Source organism: Mus caroli, unplaced genomic scaffold (genome assembly GCF_978045245.1).
Source record: "Mus caroli unplaced genomic scaffold, Mus_caroli_1 scaffold_2, whole genome shotgun sequence".
Classification (NCBI taxonomy): Eukaryota; Metazoa; Chordata; class Mammalia; order Rodentia; family Muridae; genus Mus; species Mus caroli.
The window spans coordinates 27806975-27828670 of NW_028227257.1; the positions used below are offsets into that span (position 1 = coordinate 27806975).

A 21696-nucleotide genomic window follows, 5' to 3' on the forward strand; every position below is an offset into this window, starting at 1 on the left:
GGACTGCCGAGTTTTAACAGGTTTGTCTAGGAAAGGTCATTCCTTAGGTCCCCTTGCACTGTTAAGTGGTCACGTGTCTAACCCTGGTCAGTGAGATGGGCATGCATGTCATGGGCCAAGAAGGGCCCACACTACTCTTCTCTCCTCTGTTAGAGTTGCAGTTTCAATGGCAGGAGCCTTGGCAGATCCCTGTGGCAGATCCCTGTGGCAGAGGGATCTTGAGAAAGACACAAGTACACCCATCACATGAACCCAGGGCTTTAACCGGAGGAGGAGAAAATCTCACACACCTTACCAAGGTCATTGGCCTTGCCAAACAGCAAGACTTATGACGCTGGGCAGGTCAGCAAAGCAGTGTTGTTGGCAATGAGGGTGCTCGCTCTGTGCCATGTACCAGGGAAGCCTGTGGAACTGAGCTGAGACCCCAGTGATGAAAGGCAAGGGGCCCTCCACTGACACAAAAGTGTTGCCATGGAAACTTAGACAAACTGCAATTACATCCTGTCACCGGAGTGAGTGCAAAGCTGGTTTTCCTTGCAGACAGAATTTGTGGGCTGAGATACCTTGCTATGGGGGTGTTGCCATTTTCCAGCTGAGGAAACCCAGGGATGGCTCAGGATAATACAAAGTCAGGAGGCAGAGACCTCCCACTATTGTCCCCTCCTCACCCCTAACCCAGAGTGCCAGTGCAGGGCTTGTCTATGACCAGCAGCAGGAGATGAAGCCATGGCCTGGCTTCCATGGGATTCAACATAGCAGGAGTGGCAGGCACCACAAAAATAAAGTCTGAGAACACAAAAGTACCAGGAGGCCTGTGAGAAGCAAAACTGTTCCCAATGCCAGAAGAGCTTACAGATCTCTCAGCCTGACACACCTGCAGTTTCCCTGGAGACCCTGAGACTACAAGGGGCGTGTGTGTGTGTGTGTGTGTGTGTGTGTGTGTGTGTGTGTGTGTGTGTGAGAGAGAGAGAGAGAGAGAGCCTACTGCATCCTTGACCCAGCAATCTGCTAGAGTGCCCTCTAGTGTCTCTAGGCTGTTATGGCATCTTTTGAATTTTCATAATTAGACTTTAATCACATCTTTATCATTAGACAGAACGATGGTGTCCCCTCAAGGTCATAGGTGTAGGAACACCAGTGCTCACCTGATGAAGGAAAAGTCAAGACTCCTGGAGTTTGGACAGTGCTGCTCCAGAAAGATCCAAGCACAATGGTTCTTAAACTTGACTGTATCAAAGTTAAGTGGGTGGTTTGGGTCCAAGTCTGAAGTGAGCACACTGGGCATTTCCCATTTCACAGTGTCTTCCTTGCTACAGTTTCCTTTCCCTGAGCAAAGGAGCTGCCCACCAGGCACATGCTGTCTGGTCCTGGCTTGGCCCTGGTTCAGCCGGGCCAGTTAAGACAAACCTTTGGATGAGTGCTGGTGTTTGGGACTGTGCTTGGTAGCTAAGGACAGTGGCAGGTTGGGTGGTGCAGGGGTCTTCCCCAAGGGAAAGTGGCCACTGGTGGGACCTGGCATCTTTTCTAGCAAAGGCTAGCCCTCAACTCACCTGACTTTGGGGGCACACACGGAGCCTTCTACACTCTGGCTTGAGCAGATAGATCCACCATATGCCCTTGATCTTAGTGTCCAGATCAAGGCCTGTGCCCCAACAGAAACCATCTTGGAGTTTTCCTTTTCCTTAACTCAATAGGGGTGTGTGTTGTTTGTTTGTCTGTGTGTGTGTGTTGTATTTTGTATATTGTATATTGTGTGTGAGTGTATGTCTTGTTTGTGTGGTGTGGTATATGGTATGTGTGTGTGTGGTGTAGTGTATGTGATATTTCATGCATGTTTTCTTTTCTGCTCTTTGGACCTATGCAGCTGTGGATGATGGAGGCTGGCGAGTGCTGCACAAACCAAGAACCTTCTGAGAGTGAAGGGCACACAGTGGCAGAGCCAGGGGCTACATCTGAGTTCAAAAGCGAGCCTCCATCCCACCTGGCCTGCCCCACCACAAAGGCCCTGTGCACTCTCCTCATTTCTCAAGGCATTTTGAGTTAGCTTTTCTGTCACTTGCAACCAAATGATTTCTGACTAATACAGAAGCAGAGGGAGAAAGAGAAATAAACAAATGAGACTCAGAGAGAGAGGAGCATCAGCCAGGAATCTCACGAGCTCCAAAAGGCAGCAAGACTTCTAAGGGCTGTCCAGGCCCTCCCGGGGCTTGGCTTCCTTATGGCTCTGAAGAAAAGCACTTTTCCACTCGCGCTAATGCTTCTCGGTCAGCCTGTAATCAGAAAAGACCTAGCTAGATAGACAGGAAAAAGACCCTGGTGGGTAACTCTGCTTCTGCAAGACAGAGGGGCCTGCAGTACCACCTGCTCCACTGCCCTCCATGGCACTCTGGGAAAACCCTGGGTCCTTCTTCATGTCAGGTGAAACTTGGCCTGAACCCCTACCCTATCCTGGATCAGACACAAGCTTATAAATACGCACATTTGGGCTCTAATTGCAACCTCATGAGCTTTTTTGGAGCATCAGAGTCAACCCCATGTGATCCCCCTGAACAACCGTCTCTCACAATCGAGACTGGGTTTTCCCAGTGGAAATGCCAGTTGACCCCACAGGTATGGCTCCACCTCATGCCAGCGGCTGAAGAGGGCTGAATGACACCCGAGTCACCTGATTTCCTCCTAGTACTTGGGAAACAAAGCATGTTACCCACTTTAGGCTTGACAGTTTCCAAGGTAACTCTGGCTTATAACTCCGAATGCACTAAGAATCCCAGTGCAGAGCCATTCAGACAACTCACTCAACGGACAGTTGCTGAACCCTTTGAGACACTTTTTTGGTGGGGGACTGCTAAGGAGTTAATGGGTACATGCTTTGGGGTGGCACAGTGTGCACCTGGGCAACATCTGTTACCACCCTGAGCCCCACCTTTTCTAGGTCGAAAATGGCCTGATGGCACTTATCTTGCAGGGCTGCCAAGATGGAGGGAGACAATGTGTGCTGTGAGCTCAGAGCCCAGCACACAGCCAGCCTCTGAGAAACTGCAGCCATGGTTATCAGGTTGAAGAGGATGGTGTCATTTCTGTCTACAAAAAAAAAAAAAAATCGAAGCTATTTACAGATGTGTGCAGGTAACCAGGTGGACATCCTGGTTCCTCTGCTCTGTGAATGACCTTAGACACGTCCCTTCTCACTGATGGCTTGCTTTCCCTACTTGAAGATTTGAAGTAGCAACACCCAGCATCCAAACCTTAAAGGCGCATATCAGCAAACCAGCAGACCGTTCCACACATAGCTCATTCACACACGGAAGTGCGTATCCTGTCTCCACGCTGTCACAACCCACAGTGGAACTGTGAACTACCGTGTAGCCCCTTGTCTCATGTAGGGCAGACATGTGAGAAAGACTAGAAGGTAGAGATCAAGGACTGGGGACATGGCTTTCTGTCACCACTAGTCTTATCAGGTGGCTTTGGTCTTGGATGAAGGGCAGGTTTGTCCTTTTCTCTGGGGACAAGGAATGACAAAGATCCCAGGGTCAGAGTCATCTATGTCCTGAGATTGGGCCCTAATACCTCATCTAACAGGAGCCAATGCCCCGGGTAGATTTGGTCATTTGGAAACTGAGTGGATTTAAGGGCCCCTCCATATCAACACAGACTACACTCATCCTTTCCCCTGGGCTCACGTGGACACCTGGGACTCCGACAATGACAGGCTGGCCCAGACAGGTTCATCTCGGCAGCCCACAGTGTGTCTGACATTAAATGCCCTTGGTACCCAAACCAAGCCTACAGCCTTACACTTTTTAAAGAGTAACTGGAACAGATGGGTCAGATTTATAAAATCAAGAAATTTCACATACAAATCTGGAATCTGGACTTCTGGGAAACTCCAGGGCATGTGCCACAGTTCATGTCGCGTACTCAGGGTGGCCGTGACTGAGGCCGCCCACAGTGATGCTCTCACATGCCATTTGCAGACCCTCCAATTCCTATACCCATCCTGACGCCAAGCAAAAGGGGAGCTCTGGGTCTCCCTGTGACTGGGGGTCAGTCACACCCACTGCTGCCTCAGTGGCAGTGGGAAGCAGAGGGTCTTCCCTTAGTTTTGATTTAAGAAGGGAAGTTTTTGCTGTGCTGCTCAGGTTGACCCTGAATTCTTGGGAACCCTCCTTCAGTCTTCCAAATATGTGGAGCAACATGTGTGGGCCACCACACTGGGTCAAGTAGGAGCCACTCCCTTTGGGCAAACAGAGTCTCCTGAAGGTTGGTGGATGGCCTCCAGCTGGGGCCTCCATTGACTTTATACTTGTAGAGGGTGGGGCTGTCAGGACCTGGAACACACATAGCTTATGGATCTTTCCTTGTAGTCTTGAAGCTACACTTTTAAATCTACCAGTGGAGAGCAGGTGGACAGCCCAAGACTGGACTGGACATTGTAGGTTCAAATCATTGTAGGTTCTGACCCTTCCCTCTTATCTGAGTTACCATGAGCTAGCATTCTAACCTCCCGGTGCACTGGCTTCCCATTTGTAAAGCAGGAATCCTGTGAGTTCAGCTCACAGATATGCATGCAGTTGCTGGTCAGGACTGACATAAGAGGGTCTCAGTGACATCGCTGTTTACCTGTGACCTTTACCACCTGCCCTGACTCTCTGCCAATCCGTGGCTGTATTTCTGACAATCAGCGTAGAGCTGTTTATTTCAATGCCAACATTTTTGGGGGCAGAGTTTCTTCATAATTGGGGTGTGCCCAGGGAAGTATGCCTTGCATGAGAACATGGTTTGTCATGGTGGACTAAAGATTTAATACAGCCGTCCTCCGGACTCCCAGGGCGAGAAGGTGGGGGAGGAGGGCAGGCAGAGAAAGATCATGGTCCTTGCACCAAGCTAAGTCTAAGGAGGACCAGGGCAGGACCTGGTCCCTTGCTCTGCCCTTGGGAAGGATCCAGAACCCCAAAAGAGGAGCTGAAAAGAGAGGGCTAGTCAACACATCTCAGATATCCTTCTGGCAATGAGGGATGCATGTCACTGATGACCAAGGAAATGAACAACATCTGGGCTCCCGCCTGCCCACTCTGACTGCCACATATGGGAGGCAGTTGCCACTGCTGGAGGCTGGCTCCAAGGGCCAGCACATTCCTGCCTGGGGGGCAGATTGCACCATCCAGACTCTGGAGATAGCTCCCGGCTTGGAGGCTCCCAAAGAGTGCAGGCTTAGAGGATCTAGACCACCAGTCCCTTCTCAGCACCAGGATGGGACATCTAGAGGTTACGCACCCAACAGAATCCAAGGGCTTAACCTTGGTGTCACGCTATAACCTGCCCCTTCAAGCCAACCCTTCATGAGAGCAACAGACCCCTCACCAAGGTCTTGAGGAGCCTTCCTAGTGGCATGATAAGGCTACTGTCTTCTCCAGTTCACCCGACCTTAACGGAGGTAGAAAACCTGCCAAACGAGGGCAGGGACAGTGCTGGCTACCTCGGGCCTGATCTAGCCTCTGCCTTTCTACTCTCTGTCTCTCCCAGGAACCATGGAATAGGTCAGTAGGGGCTTCTGAAATGAGGGGACAGTGGCTTGGGATCACTTTATCTACAGGAGGGACTTGTGGACAGTCCCTCCCATGTCTCATGTGACAGGAAAGATAAGGGTTGGCTGGGTCCCTGCATGCCCCTAGTTGGTGTATACTGATATCTGTGACCACCTTTTACAGACCCTGGATTCAGCATGGGGAAGCCTTTGGCCTTTGCTCAATGGTGCTCCTGTCTGGCCTGCTGGTGCGATGCAGGATATAGTTTAGAACAGGCTGCTTGTACCCAACAGCAAATCCAATTTCTCCTCCCATCTCTGCAGACCCCACCCTGGACCATCAGGTGCATTCTGCCCTGTTAGCTACTCAATAGAAGAAGTTACATTGGTGTCTCTGGAGGGAAGGGTGGGAAGCCCACAGTACAGAGCCCAGTCATCTTCAGAACCAGTAAGGTAGAGACAGGATCCCTCTTCTTGGGGCTTTGCTGGTGTGAACATGTTGAGATAGGAAGCAGGATAATACAGGAGCCACCCGCTGGTTTCTCCCAGATTGTCTCCCCGCAGCTCAGTCTTCTGATAGCTGCTGGTGCAGAATCATCACAGAGCTACCTGAGAATCAACCAGCCTGCCCTATGTGCCAAATGTATAAAACTGTGTAAGAAGAAACTGAAAAAAAAGGGGGGGGGCATGGAGACAGCTTGGCCAGTAAAGTGCCTGTGGCACAAGCATGGAGACACAGGCCAATCCTGGAACCCACATAAAAAGTGGAACATGGTGCAAGCTTGTAATGTTGTCAAGTGTTGACAGGTGGAGGCAGGGGGATCCCTGGAGCGTGCTGGTCAACCAGCCTAGTCTAACTGGAGAAATTCAGGTTCCATGAGAGACCCTGTCTCCAAAGAACCAAGACGGATGACTTTTGAGGAATGATATGAGGTTGACCTATGCCCTCCACATACACAGGCCCACATGTGCACCTGCACACCCACTCAGGAGCCCTAGTTCACCTCAGACTGCAGCAACTTGTGTGTGGAGCTCAGCAATGCAGGAGCCAGCGCCCTCCAGCTGCCCACTCTGGGGGGTTGACTCCATTGGCCTTTCACAGCTGTGAAATGCAGAGGGAAGGATGAGGGAAGCTCATGCCAAGCCCTCTGTCTATCTCTAGAGCAGTCCAGAGGTTAGGCTGAAATCCAGCCAAGCTGATGGCAGGAGCAGAGGAGGGCCGTGCTTAGGGGTAGCCAGGAGTCTAGAATGCAGAGACAGATGGCTGAGTTCTAACCCAGGTGAGTCTCCCTAAGCCTCGGTTTCCCTTCCTGTAAAAGAGGGATCACTGTCCCCAGATGTAAGGTCCAGTGTGATGGTCTATGCGGTACGCTCAGAACATCTGGCAGGTGGCTGGCAATGGGAGCCGTGAACTTCTAACCCTCGGGCGTGGGTTTTATAAACTCCCAGGCAAGGAGGCTAAGACGCAGTGGAGAGTAAGTTACCTGGGGCTACACAGACTCTGAGGGAGTGTAGAGCCAGGCAGCCTTAGAAACTGGAGCTCACAAGTATTTAAGTGCTGAGAATGCAGACCTCCTCATAGCTTCCACCTGGACACCCGCCCCTTAGGAAGTAGAAGACAGCTTTGGAGCATCTGCTTCCACTGTTGAGGGGACCTGGCCCCACTGCCGATGAGTGGCAGGGAGAGAGTCATGGTCAGGCCCAGGCTGATCCAAGGGTGGACCCTGTCCATAAGGACTGAGGAGATTGCAAAGGATGGCAGAGCTGTGACTCACATTAGGCTCCACTACACCCACTCCAGGGAGCATATTTAGGATCTGATTTTTACCTGACCTTTCCCTATGGGCTCCCCTCTTCTCTTAAATCCTAGAATTAGACAAAACCCTGATGTGACTTCTTTCCCTGCCTGATGGTTAAACTATGCTTCTAAGGTTCATCCATCCATCCATCCATCCATCCATCCATCCATCCATCCATCCATCCATCCACCCATCCATCCATCCATCCACCCATCTACACACCCTTCTAACCATCCATCCACTCACGCATGCATCCACCCATTTGCCCATCCAGTATTTCTTGAATACCTACTTCATGTCAGGCTCTTTCTAGGCTATAGGAATCTGGGGGCGGGGGGTGAAAACAAGAAACAAGGCCCTCCCTCGTTTATACTGGGTTTATTTTAAATAGAGACAAAACAGATTTTCATCTGTACAGGCTTTTGAGAAAGTTACATGAAATAGCACTAGACTAGAAATGTAAGCTTCTGCCAGAATCCACGTTGTTTACCAGTGGCCCTCACCACTGCCACCCTGCCCCCACTGTGCCGGCTGCGTGTGCATGCTCTGCAGGTGTTCCTCCGAATAACCTCCCTCTAAAAAGCAAAGACAAACTTCCTGTGCTCCCCCTTAGTCTAGAATTGGGGTCCACCCCCTCCTGGGCTTTCTGGGAGGGGACCAGCTCTCCTTGGCACTTTTCATCCCTTCCCATGTGTCTCTCTAGCCTGGGAACTGTTCACCGAGCACTGAGGGATGGCTGACTAGACAGCAGGCATGGCCCCTGCTCCCACATACAGGTGGACTTCTGGTTTGGAGTGGCCTGAAGGATGGGGAGTCTGGAACAACACACCCCAACTATGCTCACATCTGTTGTCTAACTTGATCCATTGGGGATGAGCAAACTAGAGAGAGAGATGAAGGGGATGGGGCAGGTGGAACAGCCATATTGTCATCATTTGGCTAATTTATCATACCAGCATAGGGATGCCAGTGGAGGTGACTGATTGATTTAAGCTGCAGATTTACCTTGGAGGGGTTCGAGGCTTGGGGTCGCACAGTGGGACGCCTGCCATCCACACAGCACAGGTGCCCCTGATACAGTTCTTCCTCTTCACTCACTGGGACAGGCCCTGAGTTTTCAAGCCCTGGGAATTTTGAGGTGACAGCTGTAGCTAATTTGGTCCCCACTATTTCTGCTCACAACACACAGGCAATAACACAGTCGGGACATTATCTCCAAAAACCTGTATGTGAAAGACCTGGTCCCCTAATGAGATGTGGGGGAGCCTTTTGGAAGCAAGACCTAGGATATTGGGGCACATGCTTGGCCTCTTCATCTTTCTCTTCAGCTTCTCTCTTGTGAGGGGAACAATTTCTCTACCTCTCCACCATACCTGTCACATATCCCACCAGGAGCCTAGAGTAACGGAGCTGCCCAGAGGGGACTGGAACCCACGGAACTGTGACCTAAACAAAACTTTTCAGTTGTGAGTTGATTTTCTCAGGTTATAGGAAAACCCAGGTGGAATGGCAAAGCCTGACACAGCTCTGTCCCCTGCCTGTGACAAGGGGCACCGGCATGTGGGGAGGAGTCCTGGAGGTTGGCATCTGGCCTCCTGCACAGGACAGAAATCTGGATCAGACCCATGTTTTAAAATCTCAGCACGGGTCTGGGTTTTGGTTTGGTTTGTTTGTTTTTGTTAACCTTAAACTTACCAGAACGTTTTGAGAACTGCTCAGTTACCAAAGACTGGGTTTTAGAGTTAAATTGAATTAGAGAGAAAAAGAAGAGTAAATTTCATATTGCATGCTCAGCCTGGTCATGAAGCCAGCTTCAGAGCAGGCCATAGATAACCACCTGTAATACGCAAGTAACTTTAAAAATTAGTTTTACAAAGACAGGGTTACTCTGCATAGCCCTGGCTGTCATGGAACTTGCTCTGAAGACCAGGCTGCCCTTGAACTCAGAGATCTGCCTGCCTCTGCCTCCCAAGTGTTGGACTTAAAGGCGTGTGCCACCACCATCTGGCTACAAACAGCTTTTATAAATAGGAAAATACAACCCAATGGGAGGCAAAGAGATTCCGAGCAACTCAAAGAAAAACGACAAACAGGTCAGTTCCTACATGCTAAGTGGCTCTTTATCCCTGACAGTTTTCATGAACATTAGAGCCAGGATAGAGGCTGGGAAGATGGCTCAGCTGGCGAAGCGCCTACCTCACAGACATCAGAGCCTGCATCAGATCCCCAGAATCTACGTTTTCAATGGTCACATATGAAGACATGAGCTTTTATTCCAAGTGCTGCAGAGGCACAGACAAGAGGCTTCCTGGGGTTCACTCTCCTGCTTGGTGAGTCCCAGGTCTGTGAGGAGCCCGGTCTCAGAGAACAAGGTGGGTGAGCATGTGAAGAAGAATATGGAGGTGTGTGTGTGTGTGTGTGAAAGACTCCGTCTCCTCATGAGAGGTCGGGGAGCCATTTGGGGGCAGGGTCTAATGCAAGGTCCTCAGGTTACTGGGGCTTATCTTTGGCCTCTCCATCTTTCTCTTCAGCTTCTCCTGTGATCAGCTTCCCCTACCATGGGCTTCTCCACTATTGCTGCTCTGTACCCCACTAGGGGCCTCCACAGACCCATGCACATGCACGTAAAAAAATCAAAACATACAAAATATTACTATGACCTATTGTATAGGCAAACTGAAAATGGCCAGCAACGCCTACCACTCTATGCAAGCAGCATGGCGGAAAACAGCTTTTTACTGAGCGTGCCCCTTTGGGAAAGGGGCCTCCGTGAAATCAGAGGCATACAGCGAGTCCTGGGAGTCCAGGGTTGAGGCCCTTGGATCTGAATTCATGCTTCTGGCTCCTCATCGCTCCAGCTACCGTTTCCTCTCCATCTGGACACAGGCACACACCCCCTGACTCAGAGGCCAGCTCTACCACACCCATTGCCACAGCCTGTTGGAGCTGACAAAGATGGGGCTTTGCCACTTCAGCCTGACCTCAGTGTGGACATGCAGAACAGGTCTACAGGGGACCTACTGCACTTGACTTGTCCAGGTTCTGCATTAAAAATACTAAGAAGAAAAAAAAACCCACCCATGCACAGAGCACACTGGGACTTTTTCTTGCTAGTCCATAAACAATACAATGGAATTATTTACAAACAGTTACCCTGTCTGTGGTCTTGTCTGTGACCTCAAGCTTATATAGTGTCTTAGTTACTTTTTAATTGCTGTGACAAAACACAGTGCCCAAAGCAACTTAAAAAACAAAGCATCTAATGTGTGGCCCATGGTTGGAGAGTGTTGAGACCATGGCCATCATGGCAGGGAGCACAGCAGCCGGCAGGAAGGCTTGGCACAGGAGCGGTAGCTGAGAACTTACTTAACATCTTGATTCATAAGCATGAGGCAGAGAACTGGTGTGGGCTTGGTGTGGAAATGGTGTGGGCTTTTGGAAACCTCCAAGCCTGCCTCCATGACACAATTCCTCCAACAAGGCCACACCTCCTAATCCTTTCCAAACAGTTCCACCAACTAGGGATCAAGCATTCAAATGTATGAACCTATGAGGGCTGTTCTCAATTTAAACCACCATATATGTCTATATGCTGTGTTATACAAGAGGCTTAACACCTGAGGATTTGGGGTCTCAAGGTGATGGAATATCACAGAATGATTGTTCTGTGTCAAATACTGTTCAAGGCACAGGGAGACAGACCTTAGTGAGCAAGACAGCCAATCCACAGTGAAGTTTTACATCCAGAAGGTAGTGGGATTCTAAAGCGTCTGTGAAATATACATTCTTGGGAGAGGGAACAGAAAGCATAAAGGTCCTCAGGCTGGAGGGATCTGGGAGCAGTGATCAGGTGAGGAGGAATGGATGCTGAGGTCAGAGGGCAAAGGGCAGAGGGCAGAGGCCCAGACCATTGGAGTGGGCTTAGTGTAATTGACTTGTCTAGGTTTTGCATTTAAAACATGAGGAAAAAAAATACCTATTGACAAAACAGGCAGGGACTTTGTGATATTCCTTAGACAACACAACAGAACTAGTTACAAAAAGTTACACTGTATGTGGCCTTGAATATGACCTCAAGGTTATAAGCCAGGATCCTTTTAATTGATCATTCCTGAGCTGGGAAGTCACTGAACAGGCATGCTCAAACCAGTGTGTTATCCCAAGCACACACCCCATCCCCATCCCCAGGCATTGAGGAGAAGGGACAGGAGAGGCAGGGTGGGGAGGGAGGAGGTTGGAGGAGGGAGGCTGAGAGTCCTGGCAGAGACATGGCAGTCATCCATGTAGCTGGGAGGAATAGCAGACTCAGCAAAGAGGGACCATCAAGTTTGTCTGTGTGTCAAAAGAATTAAAGAGTAAATAGCTCTGCCCACCGTGTCATGCCAGGCAGATGACAGGTCCTTTATCTCTTGTCCTCAGCTTCAAAGGGACTTTGTCATAGAAATTCTTGTGCTAGCTAGTTTTACGTTAACTTGACACAAGCTAAAGGCACCTGAGAGGAAGGAGCCTCAATTGAGAAAATGCCCCCATTAGAGGCTGTAGGGCAAGCCTGCAGGGCATTTTCTTAATTGGTGATCAATGGGGCAGCCCATTGTGGGTGGTGCCATCCCTGGGCTGGTGGTCAGGGGTTCTATAAGGAAGCAGGCTGAGCAAGCCACGAAGAGCAAGCCAGTAAGCAGCACCCCTCCATGGCTTCTGTATCAGCTCCTGCCTTTAGGTTCCTGCCCTGTTGAGTTCCTTCCCTGCTTACTTCAATGATGGACTGATATAGAACTGTATGCTCTTTGGTCATGGTGTTTCATCACAGCAATAGGAACCCTAACTACGACACTCATGGCCATCTGTCTCGAAACCACCATGCCCCAGCCACTCTCACTCCTCCCAGTCAGGGGTGCTTTTAGTAGCAGTTCTCAGCTTTTAGGGGACCACCAGACAGAAATGGGCAGGGAGAGGCTGGAGTTTCTACTCCAATCTGCATCCCACCTGGCTGTTTGATGTAGATGCCCATTACCACTCTGAGCCCCTCTCATCTGCGCAAATGAGGTATGCAGTTCACACCTTGTAGGTCTGGGATGAGCCCTGCACCTAGTATACATCACTAAAGTCACTATCACCCTCCAGATCACTACACAGCATGCGATGCTCAGGGTGGCTTATGAGGCCACAATCTTATCTTCAGAACTTGGGTTCCTCAAAGTTACCCAGTTTTAAGCATTCCACACACTAGAGAAACCAGCCTCCTGGGTACACTGCTGTCATCAACACTAGCTGAATTCTTTGTGTCTAGATGGGCCACAGGCAGTGACACTCAGGACACGTTCAGGTTCTATCATTGGCCCTGTTATCCTGACAGACAGCAGGGACATTCAGGAGCGAAGTATCTGCACCCAAGCATGGCTGCAGCAGAGCTGGGGTGTGAGCCCTGGCCTGTCTCAGCCCTAGTCACAGGTCCTTGCCTGGGTCTGACACTGGCCATTCTGTTGAACACCCGTCTGTGCTAGTGTGCTATCCTCATTTCAAGACTGCTTTGTGAATCAGCCCACAAAGGCACAGAACGAGCCATGACCTGGGCAGGGCATCAAGAGTAGCAGCGCCCACGTCCCCCTTGCCATTGGCCCTAGAGCTCGCCTGAACTCATTAGACAGCTGCACCACTCATCAATGCCAGACCCTTTCCAACGTGTCTCTCTGTTCCTGCCATCAGCTCTAGGGAATGTGGAGGCTCAGGAGACAGGGTGATTCCCCATGTCCTCTGGGGTCCCAGACTTAGCTTCGCTCTCTCTTGCATTGCCGGGGTACAGCCCCTTCTGAAACAGGCATCAAAGCCTTCCCATGAGTCATGGAGTGGAGTCTGGGCCGTAGAAGGAATCATTGAAGGGCATGGAGGTGGTCCACCCTGGGCAGCAGCACCTAAGGGAGCAGGTCTCCCCAGCAGAGGCCAGACATGCACCAAGGGATCTGAGGCAGGGCATGCGACTCAGACCCTCAGAGATTGCCTGGGGGATATCCCATCTCTCCCCATCTGTGTGGGGCCTTGGCTACCTGATGCCTGGCCCCTGCTCCGCAAGCAAAGGGGTCTGCAGGACCAAGTCATCACGTAAGCCATATTGTGGACAGGCCAGGAGAGGACTGGTAGGCTGGCACTGGACCTGAGCTCAGCGATCAATCATCTGGATTTAAGTCCTGGTTTGGCAAATCTTACTTTGTTAAGCTATTGTTTTGGAACATGAAGGTGCTGATTTTTGGATGTTTTCAACCTACAAAAATGGCAACTGCCTAAGCTGCAACTAGTGCTTCTGCTCTAATTCTGTTTGCTGCGTTGTGGGACATGGGTAACTCAATCTCTGTGAGTGGTGGTTGTGAGGTTGCTGTGCTCAGTGGTCAGAGCTTAGGTGCCAGGGCCACAAAGGAGCTGAACCTTAGCTGTGTGACCTTGGATAAGTTACTTAACCTCTCTGGGTCACATATTTTCTCATTTCTATAATGATGCCCAAGTCACGGGCTTATTAATCCTGTGAGCACCCTGGTGTCAAGGTCCCTCAGCAGCTGCCTGGTCCTCTCAACATAGGTCAGTGAACCTCCTCCCAGCCTTGCTGAGTCCTTGTAGAGGCCTAGAGGAAGAATTACTCTTAGCCCATTTGCAGAGGCAGAAGGCAGTGGAGAGGATCTTTAGTGGAAGGATTAGAAATGGCCATTCCTGTAGGTAAAAAAAAAAAACCCAGCAGTCCCCCAAGGAGACCAAGGGACACATGATTTGGCAGTGAGCAGATTGTGCGGAGAGAGCTGGGCAAGGTGTGTGTTCTAGGACTTACCACGCCAGACCGCTTCACATCTCGACAGCTTCCACAGGCATGACTCTGGATGAATGACTACTGCTGGAATTCTGTCAGCTTTAACACAGACCCTAACCAAGTCCCCAGCCCCTGCGTGGTAGCTGCACAACCCCAGGCTACTGGAGAACCCTGTGAAGGCATCTGACCCTGGTTATTGGCTGCCTCCCTCCATCTATGGAAGGTCTCCCGATGCCTTCTGACACGGATGCCGCTGGGGAAGGGCAAAGCAGACCAGCCGCCCTCAGGTACACAGTGGCAACAGAGGCTATAAGGAGTCATCTTAGACTCCCCAGGCTCTGGAGCAGGTTGTCTATGGTGTGCTTGACCACTTGTCCTCCTGCATCTCCATGGCCACTGATAGCTGAGGACCTGAAGCTGGACTTTCTCTGCTGCCACCTCCATATTCACAGGTGTTGATCTCAGGTTCCTCCAAAATTCTACAATCACACTCAGGATCTCCAGAGAGAAAGCAAGCATGGACTGCTCTGCCAACTGTAAAGTTCTGTGCAAGAGGCTGGTTAATGACAGCGCTTGGCACTCCACAGTAAGCAGGATCTGCTCCTGTGAGTTTGGGAAGGAGAAAGATGCAGGTCTCACGCACACACACACATTTGCTATGTGACTCAATTCCCTCTGAACTAGTTTTCTCCCTTTGTACAGTGGGAAGGAGGAACCGTATCCACCAGACAGGGCTGGGCTGAAGGCCAGTGTGAAGAGAACATGATGGTGTCTGTCAACAGTCATCGCTCTGGGGTATCTAATGCAGAAAGACCCCCAGGGCCCAGACAGATGACTCCAACCTTCCAGGGGCTACCACCCAAATATGCTGGGAAGGGTACAGCACCAGGCTCAGGGTGACTAGAAGCTCTCAGGAGCTGTGTGTGTGTGTGTGTGTGTGTGTGTGTGTGTGTGTGTGTGTGTGTGTGTGTGTGTGTTTCCTGGAGGGAGTGGAGCTGTAACTCAGACTTCATGGGCTTACTGACCAGCTCCTGGATAGCGACATGTGGCCCACTGGGCCTTTATCTCCTCTTGGGAAAATCGAGACCTGCTACCTTCATAAGGTCCTGTATCAGACATCTGTCCTGTATTAGGCCAGCTCACTGAGTGTTTCAGACAGGCATAGCTGGGAGAATGGCATCCATGTTCCAATAACAGGAAGAACACATGCACAGAGGCGAGTAAGACAAATGAAGCAGTTGGTGTGCACGTCTAGTGACCTGGGGTCAGATCTCTAGAACCCATTGAAAGCCCAGGCAGACCACACAGGCATGTATACCACACACACACACACACACACACACACACACACACACACACACACACACACGAAATATATTTTGTTAGCACATACACTGTACACACACCCAAACTCAGAAGCACACACACCACATACACTCACACGCATGTGCCATTACACATACTTGCATTCATGCTCACATACCTGTGCATACAGCCCTACACACAGGCAAGCAGTAGTATACTTAATACTTAAAAAGCACTCTGTTATTTTCTGCAGGGCATGGTATGCCACGGCCTCTGGCATGACCCTGTGTGGTCCACAAAACTAGAGTATTTACTCTGGGCCTTTACAGAAACACCCGAAACTCCACTCTTCTTCCATCTGTTCTGCTCCACCTCATTTCATTAAAAACTCTGACTGTAACTTCCTCAGTTGACTGCTGACTGCCAAGAGCTTCAGATCTCAGGATGAATTCCCTCATAGGGAACAGCAAACCCCTTATATGTGACACCCCAGCTCAGCAACGTTCTTTCCATGGAGTCCTCAGATGAGATTGGAATAACATTCAGCCTGCCTATCAAAGGCTAGGCTGAAGAGCACTGTGTCCTGTTGTGGAATTCTCCCCGATGGACTTCAGGGACATGCTGGGTATTGTGACATCAGTGACATTCAGTCCTCGGGACCCATCAGAGCTTGGCCAGGGGAATTCAGCAAATGTGGTATCCAAAACTCTTCCATGACCAACACTGGCTCTGTCCACAGTGCAATTTCCATCTTCTCCCTGTCATGTAGCTGGGAGTAGCTGGGCTCCCCTTTCTCCTGCCACACTAATGCCCTGCTTAATGACCTGAAGAGGCTCCACCTGGACATGACAGTCAGTCCCAACAGAGTCCCTTGCTAGCTGTAGGCACAGGCCAGGGAGTCTCCAAAGCTATGTATCTGTGCCCCAATTCAGCTGCTGGGAGTTCTCCACAGGTCACTGGCCCTCAACTTCCTTGCCTGAGAAATGGGAATTCCACAAGGCGCAGCAGAAGATGTCCATCCCCTCTGCAGTGCTCTGGTATATGGCCAACCCTCTCTCTGTGGTCTCTGCATCCCTGGGATTGGGAAGAGTGGTTAGATGGCTTCCCAGTGCCATGGCAGGGTAAGTGGAAAACACCTCTCTTTGTACCCAGGCTGGTTTTACAGTGGCTGAGAAGGGACAGGCCGGGTGCAGAGCTGAGAATCAGCTGCCTGTCTGCCTTCTGTGTTGGCTTCTGCTTTCTAGATTGAACCGGCTGCTGTTTTACCAAGAGACCCAGGACTCAGGGCAGGACTCCGCCAACCATTCCCCAGCACCTATTAAGGGACCACCCTGCTCTGCCTCAAGGGAACTGGCTTCCCCTTTAGAGTCATCCCAATGTCCAGCTGAGCCTGGCTCCATCTGCATACCAGCTATCAGGGGGGTGGGGGGGACACACCTTTGCTCTGCACCCAGCCACTGTTCCAACCTGCAGACAGGAAGCGCAGATAGCCTGTTCGAATCCCTTGTCTGTCCAAGTGCAGGCCTCTCCTTTGGATCTGCATGCAGGGCCAGAGCTGCCATTCACACTTTGCATAGGGTATTCCTTGCGCCCACCTGACAGGCACCTGGAGTGGATGGCACCCCCTGTCATTTCATGGCAATCAAATGGGCTCAGGGGAACAAGCAAAAGTTCTCAAGGAAACCAATGTTCAGGAGGTATCCTGTATTGAACTGGTGGTACATTTCTCCTGCTGCCCAAGGAGGCAGGTTCCATGGTTCCCACTTCACAGACGAGGGAATCACATATCAGGGAACTCGTGTGTCCTGGCCAAGGTCTCATGCCCAGGGAAGGGAAGGACAGAGGCTTCGGACCTCAGCCTCGCCTTCAGGAAGCTCCAGATCTGTGAACTGGGGACACAGCTTAGAGTCCCCTCATTTTGCTCCACTGCCCCACTGCCAGGTCCACTAGCTCATTTCAAGACTCATGTCCCCATCTGGTTCTCATTCATTTATACTTAATTCATCAAAGTGTTTTGTAAGAGACCCTTGAGGTCCAAGAACCCCTTTCAAGCCCTTCCCTTTCATTCTATTTTGTAGAAACAGAAAAATTAGGTTTCATCAGAAACCAGCAATGACGCTGGAGCCAGAGGAGACCAGGTCCACGAGAAGCAGACCCCAAGGGAGGCAGTGCAGACCAGGCATGTCTGGGGCAGGCGGGAAATTGGGCCAAAGGCTAAGGTGATGGGCAGGGTGTGGAGGAGGAAGCTCAGGAAGGCAGGGAAAGGTGAGCCTCCTTGCTGGCTTGGATGTCTCAGCTTAGCATCCCTCAGGCTTCCACACAACCTGGCAGGGAAGGAGGCTGCCCTGTGACACTACATAAATAGATGAACAAATGAGTGAGCCAGTAAGCAAGTGGGCAAGCGAATGAGCCAGCGAATAAGGCCCTGCTGGTATACACGATCTAGCCAGAGTCAGATCAGAAGACCCTGGGGACCACATGCATAGCTTTCCAGTTCATGTCTGACACACAGTACTCATGTGTATGTCTGGGTTTGAGAAATGTCAGCCTCTCCTCACTGCTTCTTCCTTGGCCCTTGATAAGCCAAGAACTCAGCTAAGCCAAACCCTGCCTGAAATTACTTGCCCATGAGAGCTCTGACTGCCTTGCAGGACAGGCTCTAGGAAGGTGTAGCCTCCACATCAGAGCCAATGGGGAAACTGAGGCTGTGGGCAGAAGCAGAGGAGAAACCCTTTTGTCCAAGGTCACACGTCATGAATGGTTCAGGAGAGGGACTGAAGTCCAAGGCCGTCTCCTTTGTATCACATGAACAGTCACAACCTCGCTGAAGACGCTGGGCAGGTGTGCATACCCGAGGCTCAAAAGCAGCCTCTCTATCTAACTGGACCAATGCAAGGAGCAAGGCTCTGCTCCCACATTCCTTAGGAGGTGCTGGCGAGCTGGGCTAAGGGGAAGGACCAATGGTTTTCATGTCCCCTCCCCCTTGTCCTCTCCCTTCATCAGTGAGAAGCATATTAGAAATCTATCTCTGCTCCCCTCCAGGTAGGTAGACTGAGGTTCCAAGAAAAGAAGCCTAACTCAGCTCATAGGATCTCACAATATTTATCACACAGATCTCAGTCCGCTGTATTGTTTGTCTGCTGTGCAGCCTTAGACAACTGCCCTCTCTGAACGTGTTTCCTCTCTAAAATGTAAGCACCTCTCTTTGCACTCACTGGCCTTTTCTAAGTAGTGAACGACATAACAGCCAAGAAACTGGGATGGTTAATAGTGTCAGGCCTCACGGAGCACTCGCAGAGGCAGCTAATGCTCTACATCTTAACTATGGTTTCCCTGATGAGTGGGAGACTGAAGTTTATTGCTTCCATCCTAAAGACAAGTTGGTGAAAAGAAAAAATTTAAAACATCCTTTCAGAGTGGAGAATCTGGAGGACTAATGGAAAGGGTCTCATACAGGTAAAACTGAAGTCTGAGGGCCTTCCCTGAGGTCACTCAGATGAAACCTTCAAGGAGCGCCACGGATCCAGCTAGGCTGGCTCCAGTGCCTGGGCTCAGGACAGCGGGGTGAAAGCCATTCACAAGCTTCCACCTTCAGGACCCCCAAGTCCCTGCAGCTTACCCAAGGTCCACCTACACCTCTATCTTCTTTGCTCTTTGTCCAACTCCCTTAACAGTTTCCCTAGGCCATGGCCTGCTATTCCACCCCATACCTGTGTATTCCACCCCATACCTGTGTATTCCCCACCGCCCCTGTGTTCCCTGCTTCCTTATAGGAGCTGCAACATCTGTGAAAGGCTTTCCATGCAGATGGACTAGAAGTCCCTATGGGTAAGGCCACTCTCACACACCTTACCATTCAGTATTCCCAGACTCAGGCTCTCAGTCAGAGACCAAATCAGAGCTCCCACCTGCCCGTTGACTGCTCAACAAAGCAACCTGCATGAATGTCTGGTTCCTGCTCTATAGATTGAGATAGCCACTGTCATTAGGGCATCATAGGGGTCCGAGGAAACAGTGTGCGTCACACTCTTGGCATGGCAGCCAGCCTTTGGTAGTTGATGCACAGACAGGCATCCAGAGTCCTGCGGCCTGCCCTGTTCAGACACAGGGCTTGCTGGTCCTCTTGCCCTCCCAACACCAGCTCAGGTTCTGTCAACTCCAGCTCTGCAGTCTCACCTCACCTCCAAAATACATCTGACTGTGGCACTGAGGAACTGTGGCACAGACCCCACTGTTCACAGGGCCCAGGCACAATTAGAGTCTCAGGTTCAAGTTTCCTTAGTGGCTCCAGGAGGTCCCAAAGGAAAAAATCCTAAGATTCTGAGAGGACAAACTTCTTCCAGGTCATCCCCAGAAGACTTCAACTTGAACACAGGTCTCAGTCATGCTGATACCACTAGAGAGGCTTACCCAGATTAGTTCTGGGAGTGTGGGGGTTGTGACATCAGGGGTCAGGAGCAGTGATAGAGCCCCACATGAGCCCTGGAGTCACTGATCTTCATCCTGGCCCAGCGTGGATGCCTGGGCTGGCTTCTAAGTCACTAGCCCTGTCTTCTAGTTCATTGTTTCCAAGGGTGGTTCCTTGGGTTTTTGGTGTCTGTGGAGTTACCCTTGGGACACTGCTGGGAGGCTGGGGCCAGTGAGCCCGACCTCTAGTTCCCTCCCAATAGTGCTTCCTAGGTCCAGGTTGTCGACAGCTCCCCGTTCTGACCCTGAGTCAACAGTCCAGGCATCAGGCACCAGACAAATGCTCATATCCACTGGGTTACCACGAGTCCGCCTTGTAGTGCCTACCCCACCACCAGCCCGGCCACATCTGTACCTTGCTTCTTCCTTCGGTACAGGGCGAGCATGTCCACTGCGTGGGCGAGGAGCAGCAGCAGGCAGAGTGGAGCCCGCATCTGGGCAGCCTGGTGCTCCTGGCTCCCCGACGGCCCGGCAGCCTCTGTGCGGGGGACAGCCTGTGGCGCGCGTTGAGCATCCGCGGGTCGCTGGTCGCTAAGGCCACCAGGGACCCGCCGGTGCGCCCAGGGCGCGGTGGGTCGAGTGAGGGCGTCAGCGCGGCCGCGCGGCCGGGGCGGGGAGGAGTCGGCGGCTGGGCGGCGCTTAACCCTCGGGGGGGCCCGTGGGGGTGCTAGTAGTCCTGCCCGCCCCACGCAGCCCCACGCCCCTCGCATGTGCACAGGCCGGCTCTAGGTATACAAGCGCACACGCAGCACTGCACACTCACCCGGACAGACCCTCCCTCTACCACTCTGGTCTTCCTCTTCCTCCTGTCCCCAGGACCCTCCTGGCTTGTTTTTCTGTTTATTCCCTGACTGCCTCACCTCCAACACTGGACTCTTGCCAAGCGCTTGGTCTCTCTGGCTCACTGTTCTGACCTGGCTAGCTTGGGTTCTGTGGTGTCTGGCCCTTTCCATCTCTCCTCTGAGGGGGCGGGAGTAGGGGGAGTCGGGGGAGGGGGAGTGTGAGCAGGCTGCTGCTCCACTCTGTTGGTTTTTCTTTCTAGGTATCCCAAACACTTTCTGGTTGCAGCCTCTGAGCCTTTCCTGCCTTGGGGAGCCCCTACTCTTTTTTTGTTTGTTTGTTTGTTTTGTTTGTTTTTTTGGTTTTTCGAGACAGGGTTTTTCTGTATAGCCCTGGCTGTCCTGGAACTCACTCTGTAGACCAGGCTGGCCTCGAACTCAGAAATCTGCCTGCCCTCTGCCTCCTGAGTGCTGGGATTAAAGGCGTGCGCCACCACGCCCGGCTTTTAGCCCCTACTCTTTGACCCAGTGTCCAACACTGCATACATTTTCTTACCTGGGACCCAGGGTGTATTTCTTCCAGCCTTATCTCCAGGATTGGGTTATTTTTAACCTTTTCAGTGCCAAATTGCCCTTCCAATAAAACAGTATTCTCCTACCTCCTGTTACCCTGTGAACCAAGCCCATTTGCAGTGAAGCTGCCACAGAAAATGTTTGAGAGCCACGAACTTGACCTTCTGCTAAATACTTCACATGCGTAAAAGCTTTAGAATAACTAACTTTCTCTTTTGACTAATTGTTCATTCGAAGGGGGAAGGGATACGCAGAGAGACCAAGTAGTTTGCCCAAAACTGCACGGCAGCTCTATAGCCTTTCAGACGCTTCTCAGCTCGGCACAGTCTCATCATCAAAGGGTGGAAGAGAGCCTTGGAGACCCAAAGGACCGTCTCACTTCCTGTTTGCTACAAGTGTGACTTGTAGATAGAGAAAGGTCCTGAAGATGCGGTCCTGCCCACTTATTCCTACACC

General features: G+C 51.2%; 1 protein-coding gene across 1 annotated transcript in view; it reads right to left on the reverse strand.

Moving 5' to 3' along the window:
• Positions 1–20337, reverse strand: part of Rspo4 (R-spondin 4) — a 31525-nt gene extending 11188 nt beyond the window's left edge. Inside the window, exon 1 of the mRNA XM_021156228.2 lies at positions 20244–20337. Coding sequence (XP_021011887.1) covers positions 20244–20322 — 79 coding nt within the window. The 5' untranslated portion in view covers positions 20323–20337. The remainder of the gene's footprint in view (positions 1–20243) is intronic.
• Between the last annotated feature and the right edge of the window lie 1359 nt (positions 20338–21696).